The 17,459-nt window shown below is 41.3% G+C and overlaps 1 protein-coding gene across 1 annotated transcript in view; it reads right to left on the bottom strand.

Moving 5' to 3' along the window:
- DGKQ (diacylglycerol kinase theta) overlaps window positions 1-5,347 on the bottom strand; it is a 72,188-nt gene extending 66,841 nt beyond the window's left edge. The window contains exons 1-2 of the mRNA XM_009285057.2: window positions 5,299-5,347; window positions 3,311-3,390 (exon numbers count right to left, since the gene is read on the bottom strand). Of these exons, the coding sequence (XP_009283332.1) occupies window positions 3,311-3,390; window positions 5,299-5,347 (129 nt within the window). The remainder of the gene's footprint in view (window positions 1-3,310; window positions 3,391-5,298) is intronic.
- Between the last annotated feature and the right edge of the window lie 12,112 nt (window positions 5,348-17,459).

The following is a 17,459-nucleotide window of genomic DNA, read 5'->3' as shown; positions in this document are numbered from 1 at the left end:
GCAATGCACCAACACAACAACAAGGAAAAACAAGCATAGCAAATGCCTAACTTCCATTTAGTTTTCAAAGAACAGTTATATAGGAAACACACACACACTTCTATGGCAAATCTAAGGGGTAAAAAACTTGTAATACACCTTCAATTCCAACCTAAAAAGGGAAAATAAAACTTCACATTTCACACCCAATCAAAGAGGTTTTGTTTTCACTGTTATTTTGTTTTTTCTTGGGTGTTGGGTGTTTTGGGGGTGGCGGTTTTTTGCTTTGCTGTTTTTTTGGGTTTTGGAGAGTTGTTTGTTTCTTTGTTTTACACATACCTCAGAGTAGGCAAATACTTATGGGAATGTAGGGGAGAGAGGGTTTGAATTTGGAAAAGTTGCTGAGACTTGACCAGTGAAACAAATCATATCCCCTGCAAACCGTAAAAAACCCAAACTTGTTCAGAAGACTGATCCATGAAGTCTTGTTCTGAAACATCATGACCTGGATCCAGTCTGGAATACCAAATGCAGGTGATAATGATTAACAATAGTGCAAAAAAATTCTTAGGGCAGCCTTAAGAGTGAACTCATCAAGAATGATCTGAGGCTGGATGCAGTCATGGCATGCTTGAGACTCTGTGAGCCTTTACTTAACCCTGGGAAGGAAACCCTACTCTCAGGATTAAAAGTTTCCATGAAACATCTGCTGAAAAATTATTCTCTGACAGTTTGACTTAGTGTAAAATGACACACATTCTGATGAGCTTTAACAATTGCCATCTTCTCTAGATGAAATCCCAGGGATTTAAAAAAAAAAAAAAAATCTTATTTCTGTAATACACTGAACATTGACATACTAGAAGGACAATCAGAAAAGGCTGGATGCAGTCATGGCATGCTTGAGACTCTGTGAGCCTTTACTTAACCCTGGGAAGGAAACCCTACTCTCAGGATTAAAAGTTTCCATGAAACATCTGCTGAAAAATTATTCTCTGACAGTTTGACTTAGTGTAAAATGACACACATTCTGATGAGCTTTAACAATTGCCATCTTCTCTAGATGAAATCCAGGGGATTTAAAAAAAAAAAAAAATCTTATTTCTGTAATACACTGAACATTGACATACTAGAAGGAACAATCAGAAAAAAATCCCACCAGTGTTCCCTCCTACCTCAGACCTTTTCATAAATAAATAATAAATAATCTGAAAGGAGAGCAGGGAGATTAAGAAAATAAACTTTCCACACATTCTATAAACGATTATCATTTGGTTTTTGCTCTGTTATGTTTTTTAAGCAAATGCCAAGTTCAATATTTACTTCGACAGAGCCTGCACACCAAACGACGTCTCCCATATGGCAGACTTCACTTGCACAGCAGACCAGGATTAATGCAACTTGGATGACCACGTCAAGGAGAACAAGACTGTCCAGAAAGAATAGCACAATCCAGTACTTTCAAAACATAATCGTTATAGCTCAACAGGGATAATGCAGAAGACTTTTTGCAGCTAAATACAGCAACACTGAGCTGCAAACAGCTTTGAGGGCTGACAAAACCACTCAGATAAAACAAATTCTACTGCACAGCAAGGACAGTTAGATTTTATGTGTAAACAATAAACAGATAAAATTCACGTTTTGGGGCAGGTAGAGAATGGAGACTGGCAAAAGAAAAAAACTACACTGACATCCATGACTGATGCAAGTGGAAAGAGTAATATGTTTAATGAAGGATTTTTACCATGCAAAAGCAAAGGAACAAATACTATTTTGAACAATGATTTGAATTTAGAGCAAACTCACAAAAGTAGTCACAAATGTTTACAACTCTGACACTCTGAATTAAATGAATGTTTCCCAGTTGGATTTGTACCATCCCCCCAAAGGCCCCTGCAAAGATACCTATACCATCTGACTCATCGTTCCTTTTCCCATGCTACAATGACTGATCGCCAGCATACCGAAACAGCAGTAGATGCTAATTCTTAGTAATAGCATTTCTCATTATCTACACATCCCTTTACTGTGGGTTCCAAGACTTAGAGCAATATTTCTTACTATTTCACTGGTAACTTTCTTTGTATCAGACACCTTTTTGCCACCTAAATTATACCTCTCAAGATGAAAAGTATGTGGGGAAGAGGAAGCGTGTAGCAAAGCCTAACAGCATTATCATCTAGACAAAGCAAATTTAAGAAAAATGAGTGGCTAATTTCTCTCTATCCAATTCCTGTAACTCAAGTTACATATTATTTTAAACTTTCCCGTCTCAGCCCCTACATAAGTTTTCACAACATAAAGGAACTTGTAAAGCTTTTTAGGATATCTTCTTTCAAAGAAGGGAATCAGCTCCCCTTCACAGGTTCCCAGGTCTACACAATGTGTTCACATAAATGTGCTTTTAGTCAGTGAGGTCTGTAATGCACATGATTCTGATTTTACAGCCATGTCTCATTTGACTTTTGCATATGGCTCCTTAAGGTATTTGTAGTATTTCTCCACTAAGTTTTTCATCTCCTTCTTCCCTTTTTTTCCCTTTTCTGTCATCCTTTCCCAAGTGGATAATACACTTTGTTTTCTCCTCAATTTAGCTTCTTAATACCTTAGTTGCATCCTCTTATCTTCTTTAAAGTTGATTCATCTTTCACACCCTTTAAAAGCAATCTCTTAAGCATGAAGTCTTGTGGGAGAAAAAGTCACATGGCCTCTGAAAGCAAGTACTTCATTAATTATCAAAATAAATAAATTTGAATTATTACCATCAATTGAAGTCCTGCCCTCTGATTTTTTGGCTTTGAAATCCTATGCTTCTAATGCAATGACCTTATTCTCTGGACACAATAAACAAGCAAATTCTTAAGATGCAGCAATCAATAGAAGCCAAACACAGCCCCTTCACTAGGCAGAGAAGCTTTAGCATTTTCCCAGTAAGATGTAACTGCTGTAAAAAAACTGGTGGTGTACAGAGTTCTTCTTTAGTATGACACACAGTATGGTTTTCTGAAAGCACTGATGTCAATCAGTCACCCCACTCCATTATTGCAAGGCTTCCAGGTAATGACACATAAGTAAGAACATCTAGTAATATTTAAAGAATGCAAGTAACTGCTCTTCCAAGACAGACTATCCACAGCTGCCCATAGCAGGGACTTTTCAAAGGAAATGTAACTTTGCCTTTGAGCAGCTATAAAAGCCTGTGATGACTAACACAACTGATTTAAGTATTACGATATTAACAAGCCACCACTATACTACACCATGTTCATTAGTGATAAATTTGTGCTATTATCCCAAGAAAGAGACAAGGCAGTGTGTACTTACTCACCCTTACAAGGCTAGGAGCAATACATGAGCAGGGTATCTTGACATGCTTGACGCACTTTTCATGAGACATGAAGTTGCAAACTGAGGAAATAAAATAAGAACTGTGAGCAAGTCTTCACAAACAAGGGATTTCATGAAAAAATCGTATGGAGTCAAATACAATTAGGAACACATCTTTTTAATCACATTTGCTCTCCCCTACGTTTGAGAACATACATGACTGTCACAATTCTTGCAGTGCGTGAACTCCAGCTCGTTTTGTCACTAAGATGTTGGCAATGGAAAAGGAAGGAGAGTTTATCCCAATGCATTACAGGCCTACAGCAAGTCATGCCCTCCCACACTCTCTCTCTCTATAAGCACCAAAATGAGCTCTTAAATTTCCAAAGAGATTTTAAACAGTCTGAAGTCCAAAATAGCTCTTTGATGTAGTCAAAGCAGATGGACATGTTTGAAAGTGAATTATGCTACAAGCTAGTGCATGTGACAGGAATAAATGGGAGAAGACACAGTATTGTTACACACTGAGCATAATGGATGAAGGAGATGAAATTAAAGGTCACCAGTTGCATGCAGCTTTGAAAGTCAAGAGCAACTAATTATTTCTTTTACTGTGGAAGCAACAGGTTTAGAATTCCTGAATTAGAATTAGAAAACCCGAGCTCCACAAAGCATGCTTTCAAGCAAGACAGTGTTTGAAAAAATTATTTCTCATGGGGGTGATATTTTCCACAGCTTCTTACCACGGATTTACGTGATGTTAAGCTGTGCAAAGAAAATAAGGGATTCTTTATTTCATTCCCACCACCTCGCATTAATTAGGAACTAAAAAACCATGCAGCTATGGCTTTAGAGGCTTCCTTCTTTCAGAATTACTCTCTACCAGTTCAAGGGTGAAGCCTTACACAGATGCTTGGGCCCTGACCTCTCGCATGGAAGTACAGACCTCTCCCAATGCTTGGGTAGAAGACGACTTGCCAGTGGCAACTGTTGCTGTACAGAGGAGGTTTCTGCACGTCCCACACTACACCACTTCCTAAGCTTCACCAGCAACTGAAAAAAATTCCATGCGCTTCAAGCTTCCCATCTGCAGCCCATTGCCATTACTGATTATATGTGCTAGTGCCATCAAAAGCAGACAGTTTTCTTCTCCTCCTCCTTCCCCAGCTCATTGACTTCTGATTTCACAACACCACTTATCCCATGCCAACTCAAGCATTAAAATCCAGGTCCACTTCTCTACGCAGCTTACTGCCAGTCCATGCAAAGTAACCTTTCCTTTTGGTGGCACAAAAAGGATGACACCTTTCACACTGGTGCTCACCTTAATCTGAGCAGTAGGCAGATGTTTGTTTTTCATTAGTCTCCAAGTCAGAAAAAGACACAGCACTGCAAGTCACTACTGCGTACAAACATGTTATTCATCATCCATGGTTGAACACAGAGTGATTACTGCACCGATGAAAGAAAGCGGGAACAGAGCAGATCCAAACCTGCTGGGTGCTATAAAGTGTTATGTGCATCTTTAAGGTTGACAGCATTCCTTACTAAATGGGGCAGACAAGGGGTCAGTCAATGAAGGGACTGGAAACAGTCAACAGTCCAGTTTCAGACTGGAAACAGTCAACGAAGGGATGATAAAGCAGATTCTCAGAGCTGAAAAAGTAGACGCCCAACACATTTGGAGGTGGTCACTATGGAGGAAGGAGCACACAGCCCATCAGCACAGAGGAGACCGAAGAGAACAAAGTCATTGTCTGGGCAGAGGAAAGATGCATTTCCTGCTCCAGAAAACAGGTACAACCCCACACAGAGAACTGGTGAATTCTTATCACACTTACGTATGTCATCACAACATGGATATAGAGGGACATAACCTACTCTCTCCTCAGGTCTCCACAACATTTCTACTGATGCTTTTAGGAGGGTCAGCTGGTTGCTGAGAGCAGGTCTGCAGAGGTGGCAGGAGAAAAGCTACCTGCCCATTACCAGCCAGTCTGAAATTTACCATATATGCGCTGCCACCGCCAGAAGACATCGGCCCCAGCCATTTGTTTAGGCAGCCTCTTCACTGTCTCTCAGGTTGTGCCCGAAGCTCAGCTGAACCTGGCTAGGTGAGGGGGACTGACCTCTGCAGGCAGAAGCATGGTGACAAAGGTTTCCTCGGCTCTAACCCACAAAAGGCAACAATATGAGGCTTCAAATATAAACAGGCAGCTGTCAAGAACTTCATAAAGGGGTGAGAGCTAGTTAAGGAGAAAGCGACATCAGTGACTAATGAAATTCAGTGAAATGGCACTGTTTTCCCTTGTTTTTCTGGTCCAGAGGCGGGCAGACTAGAAAGGAAAGAACAGAGCAAGGCACTGCAGATTGCTCCCAAAAATTTTATGATCTGCAAAGAAGCAGCAGGCAACTGAAGTCTGCAAGAACAGCATCTCCAAGTGCTACTAGCTTTATTTTAAGTGCACACACAGTAACTCAATACACAAGTTAACCAAGCCCTACACAAACACCTCAGGGAATTCAGAGAAGGCAGCTCCGAATCAGCCGATCGAAGTGAGGTATGGGCATGGACTTGAAGAGATGTTCTCCATGTATTCAGACAACTCAAGTCACCACACAATACCACCCAAATTTCTCTTTTGCGGTGACAGAAGCAGCAAAACATGGTCCTGCATAACAAGAGCATCTCATGGTTCACCTGAGGAAACATCTCATGGCACAGAAAAATATACTAAAGAAGAATTCAAACTGACAACTTCAGAGAAGCAGTAAAATCAAAAGGTGAATGAAGGTTTCAGACAAGGAGTAAAATAGGAAGGTGCATAAAGGTTTTAATTGTTTGAGTGCATATAGGAAAAGACAATACATAAAATAATGAATTTCCTAAAATTTCAAGGGAAAGATTGAAGCATTTGCAAAGAATCAAATTAAGGAATATCAGGAGACAAACAGCAGATCAGCAGGGCCCAGAGATTGTAACATTCTCCATGAAAGATTTTCACACGTTTTTGAGGAGGTGCTCACACACCCCTCCTCTGCTTGTCACATGCCTCAAATTCGGCAGGGAGGATGCACTCTGGCTATGTGTCTTTTTCCTGTCCCACAAAATTCCTCAGGGGGTGAGCTAACTCTTACAAGTCACCATTTTGGTTTTGTTTTCCACATTCCCCAAAGAAAGAAAAAAAAAATGGCAGCAAGACAAACTGAAGCATGAACAATATTGGGGGGGGAGGAATCCTGAATTTGTCTCAGTAGTCCCAGAGAGGCAACACCATTAAGCCTCAAGTTCTGACAGCCAGGATAGGTTTGGTGTTTTTTAAGGGGTGATGTTTCACCAGGGAAAACAAGCCAGAAGACACTGTGTGAAGTTTCAGGAGATGAAATGCAAAATTCAAAGCAATTTCAATTGCAGCACTCAGATACTGTATCCAAAACTGATGGTTTGAGTCAGGCTTGAAAGGCCAGCATGGATGAAGGGAGAGACAAACACCTGAGGTATATTTGAAGAAAACAGTACCTGCAACCTTCAAACTGGACTTTGAATACGAGGCACCTATATCCAGGTTTAAGCTGCATGAAGCTATACAGCACTGAGGGAAGATGAACAGATGTGATTTCAAGGGACATTGACAGAATCCACAAAATCGTTTACTTGCAGGTTTGCGGGACTTCACGTGGTCTCCCTGAGCACCTAACTACATGGTCAGGCATACAGCAGCAACCACATTTGACAACTTTCCCTTGCTCCCCTCCTCTACTCAGTAATAAATTACTTCATTCTTATGAAAAATTAGATATTCCTAATGCACAGCAAGAGGGCAGGTGGCTATCAGGCACCACAGGACTGCTCCCTGTCCACATTGAGCACGAGACGTGGTTTTACAGCAGTCTCTGCCCATAAGCCTTCATTTCCCAGGGACACTTTCCCTATCACATTTTGTTTGACTTGGTGATTTAATAAAGAAAAAGGTAATGTGTACACACGGCAACACCCAGTGAACATAGAGCCAGTAGCTCTCCAACATACACTTGCAAGAAAACAGAAAACATCTCTCTCCAGCCCTCCAGAGGAAGGCGGGAGATAAAAGCTGGGCATCACTGTAACTCAAGAGCTGTGTAACACTTGCTAGCAAAGCAAGGGCTGTTTACACCCTCCAATATGCCACACTTTTTCCATATAACCCTTGTTCTCTCTGTCCTCAAGATACATGTCAAAGCAGATCCCAAAAGCGGGAAGAAGAAAAACGTGGATTATGTCCCATACAGACTCTAGCAGTGTATCCGTGTCCCATGCAAACAATGGCTGGGTGAAAATCGCTTCTGAAATACTAAATTTAACACATAATCTTCTCCTACTTTTGAAAAGACCACCGAGTCCTGAACAAAATCCTAGAAGGTGTTGAAAATTATTTTTGTTTCCTCTTTGAGGAGATACCATAATTCAGTTTTGCTGTTTTTCAAACATAAATTTGTAAATTTTATTTTAACGTTAGTCTTTATTTAATTTTTTAACTTTAACAATTGTATTCATAAATCTAATTTCATATTTGCTAAACACTTTTAAAAGTAGAGCTACCAAATTGCTCTCCAAGGAGGATCAAGGAATGTCAACACAAAGACGAAAATGGATTTGATCCTCTCCTGCAAGCGTGATCAGTTTAACACAAGACTCACTGTGGACCTATTCACATGTGCGTTCTTAACCCAAGAGCACTTCTCTCATTTCAGTGAGCACTCATTTTGAGCTTAACAAAAGCACCTGCAAAGTAAATTGCAATTCCTCCTCCCACCTTCTGTTGTCTGGATTTGTTGTCCTGCCAGCCATCTCCTACCCCTCTGCCTCTCGTTCTTACATCTCAATTAACTTGCACCAGTACCACAAGCAGCAGTAATACTCTCCTTCTTCCAACAATTCCCTCCTGTTGTCTTCACTGCAGGGTGCCATGACCCACGGGTTCTGCAGGACATGGTCTGGTACTAACACAGGAGCCATCACTCTTCTCGTTGCCACAGGTCACACTGAGGACTCAAAAAGAGAGAGCTCCTGCACCCAAAGACAGAGGCAAGTACCTGCAGCCGAGCACTCTCTCCATGCACACTTTGCGTGCACTGGCACATGGCAGACCCACAGCAAACTTCAGTAACTCCCAAGAAACAACAGAGTGGTGTTTTGGCCAGCTGCCTGTCACAGAGCCAGCACTGGGAAAATCGCATACCCTGACATGAAGTGACACCACCACAACTCCTCGATATTGTCTGGATGACCTGGCACACAATAATTTCATTTTGTTTGGCATTATCTGTGAGTGCCGTAACTCAACTCGCTTGCGTTTTGCTCACCTGCACAAATTTTAACTCCCAGCAAGCACCTGCCAAAGTTTCTTCTAATCTTGTAACAAAGGTTATAGATTACTGAATGACCTAGTTAACTAAAGGGCTTATTCTTGTTTTTAAAGACAAACCATTAGCTCAGCCAGGAATGGCCTAGTAACTCAGAATTGTTTTCCCAGCTATCAGTGCACAATAAATTTTTCATTTCTGGAAAAATTTAAGTGCAATGCATTGAAGAACATAGCTCATAAATGTGAATATAAATAAAACTAAATGAAAAGCAGTAATTCTCTGGGGCATCTTGTTAAATGTAAAACTTGGAAAAGTCCCTGTCTTGGAGCGTTTACTGGACTGGATGGCCTGTAGGAGTATACATAAATGAAAACTCTACAATCCTCTATAAAAAGCCCTATAAAAATACATACATTACAAGAAAGAATTACAAGGGGGCTATAAAAAAAAAAAGGCCTTCTTGAAGATCTAATACTGCATGAAACTCCTATGGACTCACCAGCAGCTCAGCCACTGCAGAGACAGTACGTGCACACTGTGAGTTTATATCATGGCACAGAGGTGGCTTTTGTGCCACTCCTCCCTATTCCTTTCCTAATAATGTGTAGTATTGAATTTGCCTTTTTTTGACAATTACACACTGGGCATATATTTCCCTAGATGCATCATTACAAATCTAACTTCATTTCTTGCCTGATCTGTAAAAGCTGACTCAAGGTTCATCAACTTGTAAGAGTATTTTTCCCCCCATCATACACATCATTTTACATTCATCGACCTCAGGCAATAAAATGGTAATTAAAATTAATTCACTTAAAAGATTCTTCTGCAATCCTCAGCAGCTGATGTCCGACATGAACTCTTAGCTCACTACAGGCCTTTGTAGGGGGGGGGGTGGCCTGTTAACAAGACAGTTGAGTAGCATACGCCCTACTAAGACATTGCTGCCACAAATCCACCTGCAACCTTGTTCAAGTTCATTGCTTCCCTCTATTGCTTTTGTCTGCCACTCAAACCCAGGCCTGCAGTCAGTGTGGTTTTATTTTAGCACTTCACACGTCGTGAATGCCAACTTTCAGTTCCAGAGGGAACCTTCCATGTGCAGTACCCTCAGTTATATCTGTCTTCTGCTAAGATGCTCAGAAAAACAAGACAAAGAAAAGGCTGTGGTTATGGCTAGCATCTGACTCTGGCACGGGACCAGCCTTTGGGTGCCCAGGGGAACCTTGTCTACGTTTTCTTGAGCGCATGGAAATTGTACAGGACAAAAGAAAAAGCTTCTACCAGATTAAATATTGGGCAACTTTTTTTTCAACAACAGGTGTCTGCAAGTGTTATAAATGATCCAAACATCTTTTATCATCTTTAAAAGGTTATCTTTAAAAAAGGATGAAGCACAGTAGATGGAGAAACACTGACAAAGTCCTCATCAGGTATCTAAAGTGCAACTTTACTCCTCCTACCCTGAACTGGAATGTGTCTCTGTACTCACACGTATTTTAGGCTTAAAAATTTGAAGTATTCATTTTAAAAATCAAACACATTTATAAATAGCTTCCTGGACCAGATGCAGGTGGTACAATTATGTTCTCCCCATCTCCAGCTTTACGGCAACTTCCACTCTTTATCATAAACACCCACACCCCGAGATTCTCTCTCCTCCTTTTTCACATGACAAACTTCAACTCACTACTGCATTTTATATATCAAATAAAACTTACCTGTAATCAAATTTTTCTTTTTCCATCTGAACAAATCCCAGCAGCTGCAAGGAGCAACATTTTCTGCCAATCGAAGGCAGGCAGGTCTCTGAAAAACCAGGACCATGCCCCTTAACACTTCCTGCCACACATTGCCAGACTTAGCCGTAGGAAGACTGCAACAGGCCACAACTGCCCCGAAGTTTGATTGCCCCAAGAGAGTGGCAATTGTTTGAAGAGAATGGGTACACAAAAGGTCCAGCTCCTTACAGGTGGCAAAAGGATAAGATCACAGACATGTACCTTGTGATAACTTTGGACAGAGCCTGCATTGCTAGCGGATGGATCCAAGAACCACCTGTCTCCTGGCTACAAACTCTAGGGTGATGAGTACCAGGAGTTGTTTCTCCAGGTGCTGTTTCTGCTGTTTCTCCAGGGAACTGCTGGGGTTGGGTGAACTCCTTGGGAAGGTGAGAGCACAGGCACTTTTTACACTACCACATGCCGGATGCAACAGACCACCGACCTTGGCAAGAAATCAGAGCCATCAAGTTTAGCAGCAGTCTCAGGGCAGCACAAAGGATATGCAGTGCATTTTCAAGCCTTGTGCTTCATAGCTAACAACTATGTTTTAAATGCAACAGATACTACAGAAAGAATAATGGCTCATGCCATTTACTCCAGAGGGGTAATTCACTCCAGCAGGGTGAATTTTTCAATTCCTTTTCAATACTTTCAGTAATTCTCATGTTCATTAACTCCAGTAGAGAGCATTACTGTTAAGAGTACAGTACATCTAACTACGTAGTCCGAAGAGTTAAGGTCAGACTCTAAATCAGCACGACTCCTTTCAGCTTGCTAAAGCACAGCAATTTACAGAAGCCAAGATTCTTTTACTTCAAGTCAATACACCAGATTATAAATTAGACCAGATAACATACATCTTGTTTTTATCAAGATGAAAGAATGAATTAGGGGTAAATTATACCCTCAATAACATTCCCAGGCTTCCTGTAAAGTTTAGTGATGAGAAGAGATATCCATCAGTACTTCTGGCAACATAAATATTTCTCTTAAACAGACACAATTATTACAAATCTTTGTTCCATACGTCACCAATTTATATAAGGCATCAACCACCCAGAAGAAGAGGGAGTATTTGAATTTGCCTATGCTACATCAAGCCATTATTGCAAACTATTCTACAATTACAGGCATTTCCTCTCCCCAAAGGCAGAGCTATTCTTCAGAATATGAATGTTCCTCAGAATTACAAAATATTCTCCTACTCCAGATGCCAAGCCTGAGAATGCTACAAATTCAGCAATTAACAGAAAAGTCTTGGCATTTATCAAAACAAATGACTGTGGGAATTTAGAGGTCTTGCATGATTTGCTCTTGAGAAGACACCTGCCAGGAAGGAAGAGATGAAGACATTCCTGAGCCCAAACGATGAGGGAAGCAATGGGATTTCCATCCTTTTCTTCTCAGATTTGCAAACCAAAACACATTCCAAGCAGAAAGATAGAGGAGTAGTAACAACTCTGCTCAGCCGATGTCAAACATTCACACATTATAGTTCAGACAGTGTGTTATTTCTGTGCCACATACTTACACTGTCAAAATAATTTCTACAAAAATATTTACTACTTTGGGCATGAATCTCAGTATGTCCCAGAGGTAACTGTAATGAAAGCACATAGGTAACACATTAATTTTTACAGAAAACTGGGCAGGAAGCAACCTCAAGAGCTCAGCTAGTCTGTCCTTCTGTGTTCCTGACAAGTGTCAGCCAAACCTGCTCCAAAAACCCACCCAGGAGAGACAACCTACAGCCTCTCTGCACAGCCAACTCTATGTCCTCCAAAGTCCTTACAGTTAGGAGCCTGGTGCTTCATGTCCAAACCAAACCTCCCTTATTACAAATTATGTCCAGCATTTCTTGCCCTGTGTACTACAGCCATGAACTGTTTATTTTCCTTCTCTTTGCAACTATTGCTGCAGCTAGGTACCTTAGTGAGGCAAGGTGCTGGTTATTTTAACAAGTCAGAGGCTTATTTTGGGCACTTACTGACAGCAGAACAGAAAGGACAGCAAAAAACACGTAAGGTGGCAAATCTTACCTAGTCTTTCAAGTGGTTATTCTCACCCTCCTCTCACAAAGGAAAAAAAAGATAGTGCTCAGCAAGTGAAAAAACAGCTCTTTTTTAAGAGCACTGGCAATCACTGCTAGAATAAAAGAAAACAAGATGTTCTCTTATTGCTCCTCTTATTAAGGAAGGGAATGCAAATACTCATTCAGTCCAGCCACTTTCCCCAGGGTTACCCTGAAACACGGCAGGGCCCTCTGCCTTCCGGTGGATCACCAAACTGCTTTAGTCTAGGACCTGGAAAGGCTTCCAAAATTCCCATTTTGTTTGCCAGCATTCGTAGAGATGTCTTAGCTTCCACCTTGGTTCTGCCAGGGCTCGCAGTCATGAAACAGCAGCACTGGTTTATAAAGAGGCTGGTTACAAGTGCTTGGGGAAGGAAGACGTGTACAGAAGAGCTGAACACGGAAGAATCAGCTTGCTCAAATTAGTTTAATGAAAGTACACCCATGCACACAGTGGCAAGGATGCCCAGTGCAGGAGGCGTAGCTACTGCAGCGCTTAAAAGATGGAAGTAGGAAGGACAACTGCCTATAGATGGATGAGCAAAACAAACAAGAAAACTAGCAAAGCCAGGGAGTAAACCAAAGCTTCAAAGCTGTTATGCAAGACAACAGTAACAGTCTCTACTTTCCAAACAATGAATCAGTGGGACTTAAAGGGCATATCAGCACCAAGACCATTCAGGCCAAGTCAGCCTAACTCTATCAAAACAAAGTTTTATTTTGGTCAAGACTAAGTAGGTTATTTCCTCCTCTCTTCCTGCTCTTCCATAGCATGTGCCTGACATGACAGAAGCCAAAGTACAGGCTTAATCTTACACAGAAAGGTGAGTTCTGCAGAGACGTTACTTTCTCCCTCTTGAAAGACAGCTGGATCAGACTTCCCATCTGTGAAATGAAGGTGGGCACAGAATTTCAAAGGTGTGCGATTTTAGCACAGAACAGGTCCCCGACATTAAGAGCTTTTTCTTCTTCAGACAGATGAAAGATGGCTAGTGCCAAACTCACATTCAGATCCTTTTCTTGAGGATTAGGCCAAAGACAGGACAGTGCCCTGGGACAAGGCACTGGTTCACTGATGGAAAACCAGGCATCTCCAACAGGGCTACAACATCAGGAAAGAGCTCAGCAAATCATCTCCTGACAGTTCCCCAAAGAAGATCCTCCAGAGGAAGAGGCATCCTAGTCACAACGTGGAGTTGCACAGGGAGCCTGGAGGGACACATTTTTGCCCTCTGTTCACTGAATTCATCTTTCCACTGCATGGTTCTAGCATGGTAATGCACTACTGGGAAGTCGCACCCACCATGCAACAGCCACAGACCATTGGGATGGCTGTGACTCTCCTTCCAGCGAGGAGAGTCAAGCTCCCAATCTCAGGGGGCTAGCAGTGGTACTCAGTGATGCTGAAGACAAGGATCGTGAAAAGAAATCATCTCTGAACCACAGAAATCTGTCTATCTGAGGGCAAACAATTAAGCACTCCAGTATCTCTCTTGTACAAGCTAAAGGATGAAGGTTGCCCATACAAACCAGATGCCAGCCCATGTAACACAGTCGTGGCTTTTTGCCAGGTCTTCCAGACTGCAGCCTTTACACAGCTAGAAAGGGTCAAGCCATCTTGAAGTTTGACAGAAAAACCTCTGACCACCCTCACTGCACCTGCAGTGAAAGACTATAGTTCCTAACACCCCTGAAGGGAGAAGTGAGATCTTCCAATGACACTCAGCTAAAAATTTCAGCAAGATGCCACGGGGGTTAAGTAGAAAATCAAGTACCTGATACCACTCCAGACAAGCCTCTTGAAGACCACTTACACATCAGTCTTTTCCCCTGGTTCTGTCTTAAGCCGGAGCCTCTTTTGTCTTCTGCTGCAGACACCCCATGCTATCAACTGAACCATAGATAAAAAACAGTGGCTAGAGCAGAGAAGTGCCAGCTCTGCAGCATCTGCAAGTGAAATGGGACAGCAGGGGCAGAGAAACATGTAATGGTTAAAGCCAGGAGAGTGACAAGGAAGACCCAGCTGGACCACAGAACCACCTACTGTAGGACATGCACAGACCAGTATCATGAATGCTAAAGACACGGTACAGGAGTTCCCTGCAGCTGTTGTCTGCAACAGTTTCTCCAATTCACTGCTTTCAGGGTGATGCTTTACAAAGAGAAACTTTGTCAATTGTTTATCAGCACTCTCCAGCTGACTCACAGCTACTGGTCAAAACAAAAAGCTATAGCTTACAGTATTCAGAACAGAATAACACAACAAAACCCACAAGGCAGTCTGACCCAGCCTTCAATTTTACAGAAAATCCACTAAAACAATTTGACATTTACTGCAAGTGTCCTTCTAACTCAAACTTCATCACGCTTACAGAATCTACATAAACCCTGCAGGTTTCCAGCCCTCACATACATGGCCTCCTGCATCACTATCACTGGTTGCCCAGTATAGCGCATATAACTTCACACACCACAATGCCAATGTCATACTTCAATAACTGAAAATGCAAGTGGACAACACAGATGTCTCCTACAAAAATCAGTCCTGTTCACGCTTCTGCAATTTTAGACATATTCAAGCCAAAATGCCTCTCCGCTTAAAAAAGGGAAATAACAGTAGCACATCTTCAGCTTTGAAAAAGAAGAATTTGAGTTACACTTAAATAAACAGGGCGGATCATAGCAAAATTTAATGCATGGTAGGACTTCATAAGCCATGATGGCATTTTGGCAGAAAACTGATGTTGACACGGTTGCCTGGAATCCCTCACAATACTCAAAGATTTGGAGACATTCTCAACACTACAGCATTCAGAGCAGCTGTAATGTTGTCCTGCACCTATGGGGCGTATCACCAGGGGCACACAACATACACCGCCCAGGCATCCCGCACACACAGAGCCTCCAAGAGTTTGCTCAGTGCTCTTGGGGGAAACACCCAAGAATTCCCTCCAAAACACACATAAGCCTTTGAATGGTCCAAGGAAGGAGAGACAGGCAGCATTTTATGTAAAACCAGCCTCCTCTGCTCAGTGATGTAACCAGTATGCAATACCTAGGAGGTGCACTTCCTCCCACCTTGCCTCTTAAAAACTGAACACAGAACACAAAAACGTAATAAAAAAAATCCTGAAGAGACTAGAATAAAAACCACTGCTAATCTTAGCTACAATAGCACCCACCTACCTCCACAGCACAGTTATAATTTTAAAAGAAACGCTAATTTAATTGTAATTAAAATATAGGCCAAATTATGAATATATGTTACCCCAAGATAAGTGCTCTTCCTCTTTCAACTTGGGTGATCTCAGCATTATCTAGGGCATCTCAACACTTCCTATCACCACAAAACAAAACAAGTGAAGGAAAAAAAAAAAATAACAAACACACCCCAGTTGCCATGGCAACCTCTACCTCTCATTCCTATAGGGCTTCATTTCCAAGCTGCATCACAGACAAAAGTGTACAAAACTATAGGATTTGAGTGAAAAACAGAGCTGGAAAGAAGAGAGAAAGAAAAAAAAAAGGCAAAACCCAAAGAAACAGGGTCCTGTGCCAGCTGGGTAAGTACATTCAGTATTTTCTTCAACGTGGTTGCTACAAGGATATTGACAAATGATTCATACAGTGGTGAATCAGAGGAAAATAAAACACTCACAAGGCACTATTTCCAGAAAGGGTAGCAAACTGAAGGTGCTAATCTCTGAGCTACTTTTTTTTTTTTTAATCACCAGTCTTAATTTTATTATGAATTTCAAACATTTAGAAAAGATTCCTGATAAGAAAGAGTGAGGATTTCAATTCCACCACTTAGGTTTGAGTCACTGACTATACTTATCTTGAATTTAAGGAACAGTCTCTTTCACATGAGTAAGATCACATATAATTCACAGGAGCTGAGCGTTTACAGCTATCTGGAGAACAGAAGCTGCAGTGTCAAGTTATATACACCACTTATGAGTACACCAGAACTTTTGAGGTGCAATAGCTCTGTTCACAAAACAGCAAAATTCAAAATCTACCCCTGAGAAACTATAAATCATTCTTGAAGAGGGACCAAACAACCTCAAGGTTTTGTTTCTTTCAGTTTGTTGTTGTTTGGTGTGTTTTTTTAAATCAATCAGACTGGCAGGGCAAGTTCTTGTAGCACTTGCTCTTAATTTATTATGTAACATAGCTATTAATTTATACACATGAATTACCAACACATGCTGAAAGGTTCTTAGGGCTTCCCATGAGACCCTACGTAGAAAAAAAAGTTACACTGAGCAAAAGTACTGAATAAGTATAACATCTCTCCATTATCCTTCCAGACTTGGGAAAAGGAAGGGAGGAGGATTTATTTTTTAAATAACCTATTTGCTCCTCCTGAAGAAAAAGTGCTTGAATGAAAAATACAATAGCTTCAAGAAATCTCAAGGCACTTGCCAGACAGGAGCTATTCTGGAGCAAAGAGAAGGTAAGAAGAACAGAATAAGAGAGGTCAAAACCAGAATGAACACAACGATACTTAGCTGTTTTGAAGGCTATTTTTAACATTAAATTTTTAATGTTAAATTTTATTTAACATTAACATTTTTATCTCCTACTTCAGCCTATTTCTGAAAAAGGATTCGACTGAGAAGGTCTGATAGTCCCAGGTGCTGTTGGGAATACTTCTCTTCTTCACAAGAGAAACTACAGGCATGTAAATCAACAGCACAGAAACCAAATCAGGAATCTTTTCACCTGTTTTTGTTTTTAAGGTTATGTCTCTGCTTTCACACCTCCTCATTTTGGGTCACATGCTCAGTTTCTCACTCAGCATCTTCTATTTGCAGAGTTAAGTCTCCCCATCATCCAGAGGGTTGGAGCACCAAACATAACTGCAAGCACCATTTTCCTCAAGTTTCAACCCCTTCTAGGATAAAGGGGTTGTGATTACTTTTGGAAGGGCTGCCATTGACATA

This window comes from Aptenodytes forsteri, unplaced genomic scaffold (assembly GCF_000699145.1).
Source record: "Aptenodytes forsteri isolate BGI_AS27 unplaced genomic scaffold, ASM69914v1 Scaffold167, whole genome shotgun sequence".
Classification (NCBI taxonomy): domain Eukaryota; kingdom Metazoa; phylum Chordata; class Aves; order Sphenisciformes; family Spheniscidae; genus Aptenodytes; species Aptenodytes forsteri.
This window is presented reverse-complemented; position numbering and strand designations above follow the sequence as displayed.